At 65.1% G+C, this 15,725-nt stretch overlaps 3 protein-coding genes across 6 annotated transcripts in view; all 3 read right to left on the bottom strand.

Moving 5' to 3' along the window:
• DDC (dopa decarboxylase) overlaps nucleotides 1-5,395 on the bottom strand; it is a 41,179-nt gene extending 35,784 nt beyond the window's left edge. For 2 of the 4 annotated variants that reach the window (XM_036230518.1, XM_036230521.1), the window contains exon 1: nucleotides 3,885-4,008. The gene's annotated coding sequence lies outside the window, so the exon portion shown is untranslated. Of the gene's footprint in view, nucleotides 1-3,884; nucleotides 4,009-4,450; nucleotides 4,473-5,373 lie in introns of those variants that run through there. The other 2 variants (XM_036230520.1, XM_036230519.1) reach the window with 2 other exon arrangements.
• Nucleotides 5,396-11,236: 5,841 nt separating this feature from the next.
• LOC107512421 lies at nucleotides 11,237-15,303 on the bottom strand. Its single transcript, XM_036230516.1, has 6 exons — nucleotides 15,186-15,303; nucleotides 15,066-15,125; nucleotides 14,946-15,005; nucleotides 14,571-14,765; nucleotides 14,394-14,510; nucleotides 11,237-13,913 (listed from the first exon to the last, which is right to left on the bottom strand). The coding sequence occupies exons 1-6, from the start codon at nucleotides 15,273-15,275 to the stop codon at nucleotides 13,755-13,757; spliced, it is 681 nt and encodes a 226-aa protein (XP_036086409.1). The 5' UTR covers nucleotides 15,276-15,303; the 3' UTR covers nucleotides 11,237-13,754.
• GRB10 (growth factor receptor bound protein 10) overlaps nucleotides 11,237-15,725 on the bottom strand; it is a 112,356-nt gene continuing 107,867 nt past the window's right edge. The window contains exon 16 of the mRNA XM_036230514.1: nucleotides 11,237-15,582. Coding sequence (XP_036086407.1) covers nucleotides 15,436-15,582 — 147 coding nt within the window. The 3' untranslated portion in view covers nucleotides 11,237-15,435. The remainder of the gene's footprint in view (nucleotides 15,583-15,725) is intronic.

Genomic DNA, 15,725 nt, shown 5'->3' with positions numbered 1-15,725 from the left:
CACCTGGCATGGGCGTCAGTGACTCTGAAACACAAATCATCCAAACAGGCCCGGGAGAGGCCGGCGGCCGCCCCCAAAGGGCCGTAGGCGCCTCCTCCAGGCCCCGCGTCACCGCAGCGCCCCGCACACCCGGTGGCCGCTCCCTGACAGCCCTGTCGCCAGCCGCTGGGGGGAGCAGGCGCCGCCCGAGCTGGTGCTGGGCAAACGTGTTCATCAACAACGCGAGAAACGGGGTGCGGGGGAGGGGCTGCAGGGGTCTCTACTCTCGGCTCAACTCTTCTGCGAACCTCGCCCTGCGTAAGAAAGCGCGTATTGATTTTTTTAAGGAAAAAGGGACTCGTGAAGCCCGGCGGAAGCGCCTCAGCCTGCGCCCCGGGCACGCGGCGGCCCCGGCAGCGCCCTCGTGTCCTCGCGGGACGCCGGGTGGCACTCGCCTCCCGCGCCCTCGGCCCCCAGGCCCTGCGCGGCGCTGGAGAAGGGTGACGCTCACGGAGGTCCAGGCGCCAGGCACCCCGGAAGCTTCTTGCCTGCGCCCTGCTACTGAACCTTCACGGCAACGTCGTCAGGACCCTCGCCACCCTGTGTGCAGGTGAGAAGGCCGAGCGTGCAACCCGAGCAGGGGGCCACGGCGGGACCCCGCCCGCCCACCAGCACCCCTGGGTGCGCCGGGCTCTGGCAGAGCACGGGCCAACAGCCCTGAGCGAAGCGGAACTACACCTCAAGGCTGGAAACTGGAACCCGGTTTCTCCTGCGTGGCGCGCAGAGGCCGCGCGGCCCCCCGCGGCCCCTCCCCGCTCCCCTGGCTTCCCGCAGCTCCTCGGGCGTGGGCGGCTCTCTGCGGCAGGTGCGTGCGCCGTCAGCCCACCTGCCCACCTGCCCAGGCCTCCGCCTCCGGCCCGAGAGCGGCCGCAGCACCAAGCGCCTCACAGGGCTCGGGGCCGCTCACGGCCGGGGCTCCGCGCCCGCGGAGAGGGAGCTTGCGGCCCGGGGGCGGGGGGGGGGGCACCTCCGCACCGGCCGAGCCGGGAGTGGGGGGCGGCGGCTTCTCCCGGCGCGTGGGCGGGCCTCCCCCTCTGCCGCCCCCCGTGCGGGTCAGGGGCCCCGCTGCCCCTCGTGACCTCTCCGGCGCTGCGGCCCCGCAGGAGGCAGGAGGCCGCCCTTCCTCCCTGCACCCTCCAGGGTGCAGGGAGCAGCCTGGGAGCAGAGGAAAGGCGGAGGCCCCAGCCGTGCGGTGGGAGCCGCTGGGCGTCGTGGCTTCTCCGGCCGCAGAGGGGCCGGGGAGACGCGCAGGCAGAAGGCGCCTGGACTGTCACACTGCGTCTGGCGTTCATCAGAAAGACAGGGCCCCAGCCTGCTCTCCGGAGCCAGCGCGTCACCAGGGGCTCGTGACAGAAACGACACTGGGGAGAGCCTGGCACCTCTGACGGGAAAGGAAGGAAGTGGGGGGCTGCCCGCCGCCCACGCCCCACTGTCCGCCCGGCAGCTCTCTACAGAAAGGGGCCCCTGAGAAATGTCATGCGCCCGACCGTACCGTCCTGGGGACCGTTATCACTGTCACTCGCATCCCCGGGGCCGTACTCTGGAGTGACGCGCAGCTAGTCGGCAAATTCACAACTTAAGTGACTTCAAAAGAGAGAGTAAGTCAGCCCCGTGCAACTCGCCGACGGTATTCCGGTCTCTCCCGGGTCCGGCAGTGCAGGCGGCAGTCGCGCCTCAACGCAGGCGCCCACGGGCCGCGGGGCTCACCCTCCTACCGCCACCCGCGCCGCGAGCCCCCCGCGGCCGGGGCGCGGGCGGAGAGGGGCGGCCGCCCAGCCCTGATGCGCTCTGCTTAGCTCTTCCCCTCAGCGGCGCCAGTTCCCGGATGCAACTTTGGGGCGCGGACTCCCAGCTCCCTTGCACGTTGCCGAGTTTGTTCCCACAGAAACCAGAGAGATACAGAAACGCCCCCCCTCCCCCCGCCGCCAGGCGCGGGGGGCACGAATGCCCCGCCTCTGCGCCCTTTCGCGATGCCTTCGCAGCTTAAATTTAAATTACACTGAAACTGTCATTGATCTCTAAAGTAAACTTAAAAATCATTCGAACTTCGTCATTTTCTTTCCTGTTCGCTATTCTAAAGTGTTTACGAAGAATCACCCCGTGATTTTAACGTTGGCCCCCCTCCTGCGTCCCCGCCGAGTGGCATTCCAGAAAGAATTTTCCTCACGCGAAGCCCCCTCTCCCTGACGTCTCCCCCTCGTCTCCCCCTCGGTCCTCCCATCCCTTCCCCTTATTCCCTTGGAGTCATATTAATAGTTCGCGAAAGGTCGCGCCATCTGCCTCTCCTGGAGATGGGAGTCTATTAAATCATGTTCTAGTCGGTTGCTTCTTTTCATAATCATCGCAACGCCCCGCGGCCGCGTCGCGCATCGATTTGTGGTCTCACGACGCCTGCTGCCGCCCGAGTCCCCTCCGTGTGCTCGGCGCACCCTCTGGGGCGTCTCAGCTCTGTCGGTGGCGAATGTTGCCCCCTCGGCTCCCTGTGAAACCCTCGCCCCCTCCCCCAGGCGCAGGTGCTGGCCTGTCACTGGCGTGGCCGAGCAGTCTGGATTGGCAGCTCCCCTGAATCAAACCCTGAGGCCACATCGCACTGGGTCCTCAATCCTACGGCCTGAGAAATCAAATGAGCCGGCACCTCCGGACCGCCCGCTGGGCCGGCACAGGCCTGCTGGGTCATGCCCTCGCCTGTCCTGTGTGCGTCATCACCAGAGGGGCTGGTGTCAGACCAGGGCCACACGGCCAGGCGCGGGAGCCAAGCGTGGGCACCTGCGGCTCTGCCGCTGGCCGACTCCCCGGACACACGCGTCCATGCGCAAGTGTGCTGTGTGCCGCCTGCGCCCTCAGCGCCCACGGCCCACAAAGGAGGCTCCGGCTGGAGCTGGGGGGCACGGCCTGGCACCCACAGTGTGCTCGGGGTCCCGCCCCTTTGCCACACGCAGAGAAGGCTCTGGGGAGCAGGCACTGAGCCCCGGCTGGGCTGCTCCCGACCGAAATAGAAACAGGCCAGCTCCACGGTCGTCTGCACCCCAGGAGACACATCTGTCCCCCACTCCCTCCTGAAGGAACGGTGCTGAGCGGTCACTGCATGCAGGGCCCTGGTGTAAGCCCTTTACCTCTCGACCCCCATCTTCCCAACAGCTCTGCAAAGCGGCAAGAGGACCCCGCTCTGTGATGAGGCAGTGTGCTTGGGGGAGCTGGGGCGGTGCCGCCCCCAACTCAGCAGTTCCGCACGTGGCCCCGCGCGCCCGCGAGACCAGACCGGTCCCTCTGGCCCAGGGTCCCCAGCCCACCGATTATGGGGGTGCACAGCGCAGGTCGTGACCAACGCATTGCCCCCATGTGCCCTGAGCACCCCCAGAACCCTCAGGACCGCCCAAATAAAATGCCACGGGGGCTGCTTCATCCTGGCGGTTTTAACCCACCCGCTGTCTGCGGAGGCACAGCCACCAGCTTGTGCCCAGAGAGGGAAAGGAAAGCGCCCGCGGGGACCGGCACCCCTTGGCCCCCAGAAACGCGAGCAGCCCCGCCCTGCCCGCCTCGCCCTGCGCGCGGGTCCCAGGGTGTTCTCTGCCCCGGCTCGGGGCCTCGCAGCTGCCCCCCCCCAGACTGCCGTCCTCCCCTTTGCTTGTTTGCCTTTGGGAGGGAAGTAGTCCCACGAGAATCAGCAGTCGCCTGTGAGGGGCCTGGGTCCCGGGGCTTTGAGGGGGAAAGCCAAGCCGGCCGCTTGAATTTCCCCTGGAACCCGGAGAAAACACCAGAGGGCCCGCTGGGCAGCGCGGCCAGCCTCCCCCTCGTCCCCCCGGCACCCCCGGCTTCGCTGCCCGACCCGCAGACCTGCCGCTCACCTGCTAGCCCGCATCGCCGCCTACTGGGCTGGGGTGCAGATACGCTCGACAGCCGGCACCCCAGCCGGTTTTATAGCCACGCTGCTGGAGGTGGTTGCCCTTTGCTCTCTCCTCCACTGCTGAGTCAGGACTCTAGGTGTCGGGCTGTACCTCATGTGAACCGAGTCTGCCTGGACCAGCACCCTCATTCCCCGGCCCTGCCTCCTGCCCTTGGGCTCCAGCGGTGCCGTGAGCCAGCCAGAAACCTGTCCACGCTCACTCCGCTCTGTCCGCTGCGGCCCCACGAGCGCCGGCTGAACACCCTCCCAAAGTTCCCGGCTCCGCCCGGCTTGTCCCTTAGAGAGGACACGCGGGAAGTGGGCAGCTCAAGCGGCACCTGTTTTCTCATGAGCTGCCTCTGGCCCCCGCACCTGCCCGCGGCCGGACGCCTGGTCCTCGCTGAGGAAATCAGCCCGGCTGAATCAACAGGCGAATCTCCCTCCGTCCCCAAGCCCGAGGTCACACCCCGCCGGAAGCCGGCTCTCCGGTCTGGTCCCCAGGCTAAGAGGACAAAGAGAGGTACTCACAGCAGCCAGGAGTTGCTTGCTCTCTGTCCTCTCCTCTCCTCGGTGACAGTTAAAAGGCACAGAGGATGTGACTGCCATTTATGTAGACAGAGTGTCCGCCTCCACAAAGCCAATCAGAGCCAGCGGCGTGCTCGGCTTATTTACCAGCAGCATCTCCCCCTCCAGCCGCCGCCTGCTCCACCCACCCACCCCCACCACCCGGGACGTGAGGGCTGGGAAGAGCAGAGCAGGACCTGGGAGACAGCAGAGCCTGCAGGAGCTGAGGGCAAGAGGCCGAGGGAAAGGGCCACTGTGTGCGGCCCAGACTCGGCCGACTCCCCCGGAGACTCGGGGACCTCTGAGCGGCCCCAGGCTTCCCGGCTCGTTCCAGGGGTGATGACGGGCTGGCCCGGGCTCGAGAAGCCCGGACGGCTCGCTCCGTGACAGCACCGGGCCACGCGCTGGGCCGGCTCCTCTCCCTCCCCTGCCCAGCACGGCCAGGGCCCCACGCCAGCAGGGACGGAGGCTCAGGGCACCAAGCTCCTTAGTCTCCTCCTCACTTCTGATTACAGAGAGCAGCAGATGCAGGTGAGGGTCCGAACCCAGGTTCACCTGATTCAAAGCCCCGTTCCTTCACCCTCGGAGGTACCAGCCCTCGAAACGCAGATTTATTTCCTGAGCTGCGTGCGGCTGTGCAGGCTGGTGGGTGCTGGGGGCACGTTTCCTGCTCTTCCCAGGTGAGCGCAGGGCCCTGGGGTCCTGGGTGGGGGGCCTACGTGGAGCCCGCTCAGGCCAGGAGGGGCAGGGGCGTTCCTCTGCGCCCACCACATGCACACACACACACATGCACATGCACACGCGTGCACACGCGTACATGCGTGCACACACACTCTCAGGGCCTGTGGCTGTCGGGAGCCAGGAACTCTGCCTAGATTGCCACCCACCTGGGTCTCATGCAGCAGCACCTTGTCACAGAGCGTGTGCCCTTGTGTGGTGGAGAGAGACCCCTGGGGCTGAGCGGGCCACAGACTGTGGCCTCCAGGGCAAGTCTGTCCCTTCGGAGGGCGGCGGCTGCCCAGGGACCTGGCCCCATGCCACTCTGTCAGGCAGATGGAAGAAGGGAGCCGGCTCGAGCAGCAGGGTGTGTGGCAGAGATAAGGCTCCAGGTGCTGTGGGCAGGACCCAGCTCAGGGGGCGGCGCAGCCAGGAGGCGCACCCGCCCCCCAGCCGTGGGGGCGAGGCAGGCCAGCCTGCACCCGCACTGTGCACGTGGGCCGTGCGCTCTGTGGGATCGGAGGTGGCCAGCGGGACAGGGCTGGCCTGCGGTCTGGGGCCCGGGGCGGAGGCTGCATCTGCGGGCCCCCAGCAGGGGAACTGGGGCCCTTCGCACCTGCACAGGAAACCCCTACCCCAGCACGCAGCTTGGCCCAGCGCCATCTCCTGGTGAGCCCTGGATGATGCACACCGACCGACCGCAGGGGAGGGGGCGCCCCAGCCCTGATCTCTGCGGAAGGAGGGAACCCCGCGTGTCACAGAGGTTCGCGGTGGTGACATCTGGCTTCCGTGACAGGGACCCGTGTACAGGAGCATTCAATCCCTCACGAGCGCCTCATGAGGTAGCTGTTACTGACCATCGTCCCCCTTTAACAGATGAGGAGATAGGTCCTGAGAGGCCAGGACGTTTGCCCAAGGTCACACAGCTCGCGGTGGCCAAGCAGCGACGCCCGCACGTCTCGGCGGCAGGACACCCTGCCGTCCTGCCGGGGGCGGCCCTGCCTACTCGTGGCATCTCATGGAAGCGTGGCAGGTGGAACGCGGAAGAACAAGCAGCGAGAGACGTCCCCAAGTGCCAGCCGTGAGCGGAGTGGCGGCGGATGAGGAGACACGCAGCCCGGAGCGCAGGCTGTGGCCGGCCAGGCCGGGCCTGTGTCTGGGGGCACAGCCAGCCACAGGAAGCTCGGGAGGGCAGGAAATCACCCCGGCCTCGCTTGGCATGGACTGCCGTTGGCGTGGGCCAGGGCGAGAGGGGGCGGATGGGTTCGGGTTTATGCCGGAGGCAGGAAGGGACGGAGGAGAGCGGCGGTGAGGACAGGGGCTGGGCTCCGGACTGTGGCGGGACTGGCCCCCCTCGCCTCCGAGGACGGCTGTGCGCTGCCTGCTCCGCCCCCGCGGCAGCAGTGACGAGAGGACTTGCAGAGGACCAAGCTGACAAAGGGGCAGCAAGACTCCTGTGAAGAAACGCGAATGCTTCAGGGAACGCGTAAGAAAAGACCTAAATGCTTGGAAAGAAAGGGCGCGGGGGCGGGGGGGGGGGGGAGGCTCCTGACAGTGTAGTTGTTAGTTTCCTCAAGCTGACGAACAGATCTCAATAACTTTCTAATTAACATCACAACCCACTTATTTGACTCTTAAAATACGATTTGCAAAGCAGAAGTCTAGGGACGGCCAACGTACTCTCAAAACGGAGTATTCCGGGGGGCCTCGCTCCACGCTCATCGAGACAGACGGAGCTGATGCGGGGACAGACAACTGGCCAGTGAGACGGAACGGGGCGCCCGGAAGAAGAGATCCCACAAATAGAGGAGGGCCGATGTGCCCGGAGCAGCAGACCCGCAGTGGAAACGGACGGACGAGGCCGAGCGTGGGACGGCTGCTCGCCTCGCGAGGGGAGGGGCCTCGGCCCGTCCCTCGCTTCGCGCACAGACACACACTCCTGGTTGGTCGGCTCCGTAACTGAGAGGGAAACTCTTCAGAACAGAGAAGCATTATGCTTATGACTTTGGCGGGGAAGGATTTCTTAAGCAATCGACGTTACCGGGTTGACCATAAAAGACCGATCAGCTTGATCACGTTACTCTCACATCTGTTCTTCAAACGATGGAAACCAGAAAGACCACCTACGAGGCGGAGGAAGATCCCTAAGCGCCCACCGCCAGTTACGGGTTAGACCGTAACACGAAGTGACCTTGCCAGTAAGAAAAAGAGAACTAGGAGAGATAGGAGCATTTATCAGAAACGGAAACAGAAAATCTCAAGAGTGCGTGATCAGGTGATCTCTCAGTGACCAACGAAGACAAAGGACGCGCTGATATTTATTAATTGCCTGCCGTGTGCGGGGCGTTTTCCAGACTTTGTAACTTAATCGTCACAGTGCTGTGCACAGGCCCATTGTACAGACCGGGACAGGCTCCGGGCAAAGCAGTGGAGCGAGGCAGAGGGCAGGTCTGTTTTGTGTTTGCCTCTGGGCATCGCTCTCGGCACCTGCCTTGTCAGACAAGTCGCTCCTGCAGTGTGGGCGAGCGCCCGGGGCAGCACCGGTAACGACCTGGAGCCTTCCGGCGGGTTAGCCTGGAAGCGGGCCTTCAGCACAGAGAGGCAAAAACCAAGGTGCAGATATTGCAGGTACGACAGCAATCGTCTGATTCGGCACAAAGCCAGAGATGAAGTAGCCGGAGCTGGAACTCCCACGTCTGCCCTGCTCCGCGCGCGCCTCCCGCTCCGGGGTGCACGGCAGACCGGGAGTAGCAGCCGGGGACGGGGCTCAGAGGGCCGCTTTCCTGAAGCCTCGGACCCCCAGGGCTCCCTGTCCTTGGTCCTCGGCCTCATGTGCTGGCTAAACATTAACCTCTGCGGCTGGCCTGGGTCAGGAAGGCTCGGGAACTTGGGAACGCCCGTCCTCGCAGACCCCGGCAGCTTGGACCTCTCTCACACCCAAGCAGCCAGTCGCAGTCATCTGACCTGTTCCCAAGGGGCCTCGTTTCCACTTCCCAGACCCAGGAGGTCTCCCCTTGGCGCCAGCCCTGCACCGTGGGGAGCCACCTGGCAGAGGGCGTCCTGCCCTGTGGGTGGCCCCCACACCGAGCCTGCACGTCCCAGCTCTTCCTTCCCAAAGCCGCTGAGATGAGAGTTACTACACGGGAAACAAAACCATGGCAGGGATTTTGACAAATTTCTAGAGGGGCAAAAGCTGACGGACTTGTGCTGGGCCCCCAGGCGGGGCTGAGGAGGCGGCCGGGACCTGCACGGAGGTCTGCGGAGAGGTGGCCTCTGCGTCCCGCAGGCGACGGGCCCGGCCGTCGTCAGGAGCTGCCTGCGGCCCGGCCACGGCGTCGGCCTCGCGGTGGTCCGGCCCGGCCCACGGCCTGGCCCCACGCGGCGAGCCGCTCTGCCGTCCGTTTACGTGCGGGCCGGACGTGTGTGCGCGAGCCGGGCCGGTCGTGGACGGCGGCGGCTGTGCGGGGCTCCCGCACACAGCGCCCCGCGCCCCCAGCCCGTGAGGCCCGCGACCTCGCCCTCGGACTCCATGCCCCGAAGCGCCCGCGCTGCAGACACCGGCGGGCGGTGCCGCCCTGCAGAGGGCGCTGTGGGTCCCGCGGCCCCAGGGAGAGTTTCCTGCGGGGGCGGGGGGGGCGGGGGGTCGGTGAGGGGCAGAGAGGGGTGAGAGGTGGGGGGGGGTCGGGGGGTCGGGGCGGCGCGCCCTTTCTCTGCCCGTGTTCGGCTTGGCAAAGCTACCCCAGCGGAGAAGCCCCATGGCCAGGTCACGACCGAAGCCGGGTAACACCCGCCACCCTGGCGGACAGCCGGTGCGTCCAGACACCCCCCCCCCCAACCCCTCCTGCGCTTGGCACGAAGGAGGCTGAGCTCAGACGTGGGGGGGGGGGGTTCCCGAAGCACATGTGGCCCACGAGTCTCGCCAGGGCGGACCTTGACCCTGGTCAGCCGGGGCAGACCGGGGCAGAGCTTGCCCTGTGCCGTGAGTGGGGTTGCAGCTCCGTGTGCGCCTGCGGGCAGCTTAAGGAACAGCTTCCAAGGATGGCCGTTGTCAGGACGTCACCCAGGACAGACCCGGGAGAGGCCTCAGTCCCACCACGGACGCCGGACCTGCCTCTCGTGGGGAGTGCGTTCTTCGGAATGACTGCCCTGCTCACCTCGGTGACCCTGCGCTTGTAAGCAACCCAGCGCCCCGTCCCTTGAAGCCGAGGTCATTTTGAGCCCCACGCCGCGAAGCCGCGGGCCCCGTGTCCGTGGCTTAGTCCTTTCTTCTCTCTGCCCCTCCTCCCTGTTCTTCCAGGTTTAACGCCTTGAGTTTTCCTTTAACAAGCAAAGGATAAAACCTGTTGGGGAGGGAGGGGTTCTGTGAAGTGGAGGTGCAGGGCACAGAGGCGTGTTGGAAACGTCACCGAGATGGCAGCGCATTCAAACACGAAAGGCGCGGAGAGCGCACCGCTGTGCGGCCTGCCGCGGGGGGCGGTTCGCTCAGGGCCCGGGGCAGGACAGGCGGGAGGCGCCCCCCGCCCCCGGGGCGAGGGAGGGAGCGGTCGGGTGGACCGCAGCCCGCCAGCCCCGGGCCAGCCGTCCGTCCGCACCTGGCAGCCCCTTTCCTCACGTCCCCACCTCCCTCTCGCGGCGGTGGGGTGTATGGGGCTCACGGTCAGGCTGGAATGTTAGCGCACTGTCGCCCTGGGCACTGTGGACACCTAGGGTGGGACGCTTCTGTGCTGGGTGCTGGGTGGCTCCGGGAGCCCAGTGGTCTCCGGGTGTGACGCCCAAGAACGTCTCAGACACTGTCCCGCTTCCCAGGGCGGGGGCACCAAACCGCCCCCGACAGAGCATCGCTAACCTGGCGTGACCTCGTTATGCCCAGGTCACATCTGCCCGGCCAACAGCATTTTCTTCTGCTACCAGTGGGACAATTAAAGCGTTAAGAACCTGACTTTTCTATCAAACCAGACATTGGCAGTAGTAGCGAATTCTCGTTGGTGTGTAACTTCGGGGGCCGGGGCAGGCAGAGGGTACTCTACCCTTCGCACAGCCGTGAGTACTTTCATAACTAGACAAGTCACTTCTGATCATTTTGCTCATCGCTCAAAACACATTTTAAAAACCAGCAAAGTTCCGGTGTCGGCAGTGGGGTGAAGGCTGTGCCGTGAGAGCCCCGGGCCCCGGTGGCTTCTGGGGGGCGGGGCCCGCACCGCCCACCCGGGTGCTGGCAGGAGGCGCGGCAGGCCCATCCTCGTTGCGGGGCCTCTGCGCTGTGTGCCCCCAGCCCCGGGGGCCCCGCCGTCCCGCACTGCGCAGAGGTGGAGGGTCCGCGTGACGCGCCCCCGCGCCCCGCCCCACGCAGCGGCCTGCGGGCACGAGTCTCGCTCTCTCTCTCGTGAGAACGCTGAGCTCTGGCTGCTGTCCTTCCGCTAGGGTGGCCTGACTCAGAGTGGCGAGCTGTCCAAGACCCAGGACTCAGGTTCTGAGAACGAGTGACGGAAGAGTTCAAAAGGCCACAGGCGTGTCCCTGCCGGTGGGCAGGGCTGGCTTGGGCCGCTAACCCACAGTCCCTGCCTGGGGGTGGGGGAGGCAAGTGGTACATCAGGGTCCCCCAGGTGAGACCCTGGGCAGGCAGCGCCACACCACGTCCATTCGCTCACTCTTTCTGCCAGTTTCCTGTTAGACCGCAAAGCCCAGGCTCTCGCCACTGTCCCCCACGGCAGCAGACAAAACGCCAGTGGGCTCGGCAAGTGCGAGCTGTCGTCAGTCCCCAGAGGTGTCTGCTTCCCTCGGTGGTGACCGCGCGACCTCTGAAGCAGTGAGGTCCATGGCCCCCGAGGGGACAGGAGGCCAGCTCAGGGGATCCCGGCCCAGAGCTAAGCCTACACAGCCTGACGACACACGCCCTCGGCCGGGCCACCTCGTTTCCAACCAGTGCACGAAAGCGTGCTGTTACTGTTCTAAGTAATTCCCCAAGGTTTTTAGTGGCTGACCACTTGGAGTGTTTCAAAATATAGAAAAGGAAACCACACACGATAGAAAATGTAGAATGCTGGATTAATGTTTATTTCGAATTACAAGAAACAGAACATCAGTCCCTTATTTGTACAAAAATACCTGAAAGTATACAATTAGGATTATGAGCCAAAAAAGCTATGTACAGAGAGGAGCAAAGCACATGGAATAAAGGTTTTGTCTCTCAGGTGATCGAACACCTTCTGCATTCCCTGAAAATGTTTACACGTCAGGCCACGAATGGTCACCGCGGCTCGAGCTGGGCCAGCGGGCTACCGAGAGCAAGCGGCGCTCCCGGCACGTGTGTCGGTGGGTCAAACCGTCAGGTGTTATAGTGCAGAACAGAGAAGACAAAACTTATAGACTGAGGCACATATTTCTTCAAAGTTTAGCAAACAATAACAAAACTTTCTGGAACACTATAAGACGTAAGGTAGCAGAGCTTGGCTACAAAAGGCTCTGACACCCGAAGCATTTGGCGGTTCCCTTCCCAACTGAGTCCAGGTTGCTACGTGGAGCTTTCATTTAGCAAAGAAAATCATAGGCAGAGATATAAGGTCAACAGGCTCCAAAATGACCCTGAGCTGTCCCGTTTACATTCATGTCATTAAAATACAAAAATAAAAGTCAAATGTCCTTCGGCCCCTGGCGGGCGGGGCCGGGCACCTGCCTTCTGGAGGGACGGGCTATTCGGTGATGGTGGCGCACCTGGCCACTGGGCGCGGGGCGAGGCCGTGTGGAGTCCACACTCGCCAACACCCACTGCGGCCGGGAAGGTACGAAAGACTATGTCATAAGAGCTACATGCAAAACTAAGTCAGAGCCAAGCTTTTGTTCTCCGTTAAATAAAATGCGTATATAAATATGAAATTCTGCAGATACTATCTGGCTACTGGATGAGGCGTGAGGTCTCATCTCACTGGGGAGACCGGTCTGTGTAAACAGGAGAGTTTTGTTGTGTGTGTGTGTGTGTGTGTGTGTGTGTGTGTGTGTATTACGGTTTTTACTTCCAACCAGTGAAGAGAACAATGTGTGAGTGTCACTGAAGAGTCAGTCCCTCAGGGGACGTTCGGTGGCAGCATGCTGCCAGGTAGGACTCAAGACTCACCTGTCAATGGCTTGAAAGACGAGCTGGCTACAAAAGGAAAAAAAACACAGTTGAGCGTTTATGGTTAAAAACACGACTAACTAAAAATTCTTCATTTGCATATGTAGACATTTCATGGAAAACAACTAGTGTCGCCTGTAAACTACGATATTTCTAAGCTAGGGACCGACTCGCGAGGGTCGGTGCCACCCCGAAGCCCATCGGTCCGTGTGGATGTGCGCGTTTCTGGGGCGCCCGCCGGGGGCTGGCGTGGGGCGGCGCGCTCGGGGGGGGCCCGGCAGGTGCCGGGTCAGCTCCATGGGGAGAGGGAACGCACTTATCACCACAGCAGTCCGCATGCTTGCCAGAGACCGAGGGTAAATAGCGGGCCACTCCTGGGCCCGGTGACTCGGCTCTGGGTGGGGCGGCGGGCACGGGGAGCAGTCAAGCCACTGGGGGTCGTGGCCGCTGGGGCAGGGCGTGGCGTCCTGCCCATAAAGCTCTTCAGCGTCCGCAGCTGTGAGGTACGAGCCAGCAGAGGCGCCCGCGGCCGCCTTGTGTCGCTGGCTCACGGGGTTTCAGCAGGACGGGGTCGTCGCACGCAGACCTCGGTGCGGCCGACTTGCCATCCGACGCTTCCATCCGGGCTGTCAGCGCGAAACCCACGGGCCACGGCCGGAGGCTGGGCGCGCGCCGCCTTCTCATCGGGCGCTTTCGTCTTCGAGGGGCGAGGACTGCGGAGGCACGGGCACCGCCGCAGGCCGCGAGGCAGCGGTGGCTCTGAACGGGCGGCGAGGCCCGCGGTGGACAGCCAGCCGGGCGGGGCGCCCGCCGCCGGCAGGCCAGGGCACCAGGCGCGTCTCGAGACGGCTGGCCTGCCTGCGACGGCGCCACACAGCCCTGCCGTGGGCTGGGGGGGTGGGGGGTGGCAAGCTTTCTAGAGAAAGGGGGGCCCCAGGGGGTGGGCAACGCGACATGCCGACCGCACGGACACCGGCGCGTGGAGCAGTGACTGGCAGGCCGTAGCCGCCGCAGGCCCACGACGCGCGCCCAGGGCTGACCACGGGTGACACCGTGTGGTTTTAAAGACAGCTTTTCAAGTATACTGGGAAAGGCGAGGGTGTTCATTATTTGGAAGCTGAATCCACCTGTGGCAACCGGCAGAGGGCGGGCGCCCCCCATCGCCGGCGGCCACGCCCCGTCTGCAAAGGCCGCCCCGACCCGCCGCCCGTTCATTCTCGTTCTCGAGGCCGTCCACCTGGTGTCTGCACCGGGAAGCCGCGCCCACTGCCCCCGGGCGCGGAAGACAAAGGGGCGCAGAAAGGGATCGGCATGGAAAAGTAAACACGCTGGGTCTCAGGTCAGGGGTGTCCAGGGCGAGAGCTCATTTCCAATGCTCTGCTCTGGGCCCTGGGCAGCCCAGCCAAGCCGATAGTTCCAGTTAAGCCTCGAATCCAAGCCTCATCTCCGCGCCTGCCGGGGTGGCCGGCTCAAAAGGGGGTCCCGCCGGACCCTCTCCAAGACTCTCTGCATTCGCCGGGGTGGCCGGCACAGAAGGGCGTCCCGCCGGACCCTCTCCAAGACTCTCTGCATTCGCCGGGGTGGCCGGCTGAGAAGGGGGTCCTGCCGGACCCTCTCCAAGACTCTCTGCATTCGCCGGGGTGGCCGGCTCAGAAGGGGGTCCCGCCGGACCCTCTCCAAGACTCTCTGCATTCGCCGGGGTGGCCGGCTGAGAAGGGGGTCCCGCCGGACCCTCTCCAAGACTCTCTGCATTCGCCGGGGTGGCCGGCTCAGAAGGGGGTCCCGCCGGACCCTCTCCAAGACTCTCTGCATTCGCCGGGGTGGCCGGCTCAGAAGGGGATCCCGCCGGACCCTCTCCAAGACTCTCTGCATTCGCCGGGGTGGCCGGCACAGAAGGGGGTCCCGCCGGACCCTCTCCAAGACTCTCTGCATTCGCCGGGGTGGCCGGCTCAGAAGGGGGTCCCGCCGGACCCTCTCCAAGACTCTCTGCATTCGCCGGGGTGGCCGGCTGAGAAGGGGATCCCGCCGGACCCTCTCCAAGACTCTCTATGCCTGCCAGGGTGGCCGGCTCAGAAGGGGGTCCCGCCGGACCCTCTCCAAGACTCTCTGCATTCGCCGGGGTGGCCGGCTCAGAAGGGGGTCCCGCCGGACCCTCTCCAAGACTCTCTGCATTCGCCGGGGTGGCCGGCTGAGAAGGGGATCCCGCCGGACCCTCTCCAAGACTCTCTATGCCTGCCAGGGTGGCCGGCACAGAAGGGGGTCCCGCCGGACCCTCTCCAAGACTCTCTGCATTCGCCGGGGTGGCCGGCTCAGAAGGGGGTCCCGCCGGACCCTCTCCAAGACTCTCTGCATTCGCCGGGGTGGCCGGCTCAGAAGGGGGTCCCGCCGGACCCTCTCCAAGACTCTCTGCATTCCCTGGGGTGGCCGGCTCAGAAGGGGGTCCCGCCGGACCCTCTCCAAGACTCTCTGCATTCGCCGGGGTGGCCGGCTCAGAAGGGGGTCCCGCCGGACCCTCTCCAAGACTCTCTGCATTCGCCGGGGTGGCCGGCTCAGAAGGGGATCCCGCCGGACCCTCTCCAAGACTCTCTACGCCTGCCGGGGTGGCCGGCTCAGAAGGGGGTCCCGCCGGACCCTCTCCAAGACTCTCTGCATTCGCCGGGGTGGCCGGCTCAGAAGGGGGTCCCGCCGGACCCTCTCCAAGACTCTCTACGCCTGCCGGGGTGGCCGGCACAGAAGGGGGTCCCGCCGGACCCTCTCCAAGACTCTCTGCATTCGCCGGGGTGGCCGGCACAGAAGGGGGTCCCGCCGGACCCTCTCCAAGACTCTCTGCATTCACCAGGGTGGCCGGCTGAGAAGGGGGTCCCGCCGGACCCTCTCCAAGACTCTCTGCACCCGCCGGGGTGGTGGGCACAGAAAGAGGTCCCACTGGACCTGCAGCCACAAATCACCATCAAACCCCATGAACTAGCCCCTCATTTAGGTGGCATTGAAAAACTGGTCCCGCTCCCAAGGATCGGCGTTGACGCGAGCCCGCGACAACGCACTGCCCGCCCCCCGCCCCCCGCCCCCCGCCCCCTCCCCAAGTCGGCCCCTCCGGGCGTCAGCGAGGCGCGCGCTGAGGTCACAAGGCCACGCGGATGCAGTGGTGCTTGAGCTTGCAGGGAAGGACGCCCTTGTTCAGCTGGTAGAAGTCGACGAGCTGGATCAGGTCAGAGAAGCGGGTGTTCCCGTCGTCCAGGCTAAAGTACACCTGGCCGTCCTCCTCGAACTAAGAGACACAAGCGCACCGGCCAGGTTAAAGGCCACAGCTCGGGACGGAGCCGGCTGCGGCGTGGACTCTGAGGAGCACGCGAGGAGGCGGGCGAGGAGGGGGGCCGGGGGTCGGAGTGGGCGGGAAGTGGCCCCGGGCCT

Source organism: Rousettus aegyptiacus, unplaced genomic scaffold, assembly GCF_014176215.1.
Source record: "Rousettus aegyptiacus isolate mRouAeg1 unplaced genomic scaffold, mRouAeg1.p scaffold_m13_p_13, whole genome shotgun sequence".
NCBI lineage: Eukaryota > Metazoa > Chordata > Mammalia > Chiroptera > Pteropodidae > Rousettus > Rousettus aegyptiacus.
Note: the sequence above shows the minus strand (reverse complement) of the source record. Positions and strands in the feature narration are given on the sequence as shown.

Coding starts and splice junctions, on each gene's coding strand:
- LOC107512421 (XM_036230516.1), bottom strand. CDS start 15,275: ATGGGGTTTGATGGTGATTTGTGGCTGCAGGTCCAGTGGGACCTCTTT. Junction 15,126..15,185: donor TGCAGAGAGTCTTGGAGAGG/GTCCGGCGGGAC, acceptor GTCTTGGAGAGG/GTCCGGCGGGACCCCCTTCT. Junction 14,766..14,945: donor TGCAGAGAGTCTTGGAGAGG/GTCCGGCGGGAC, acceptor GTCTTGGAGAGG/GTCCGGCGGGACCCCCTTCT.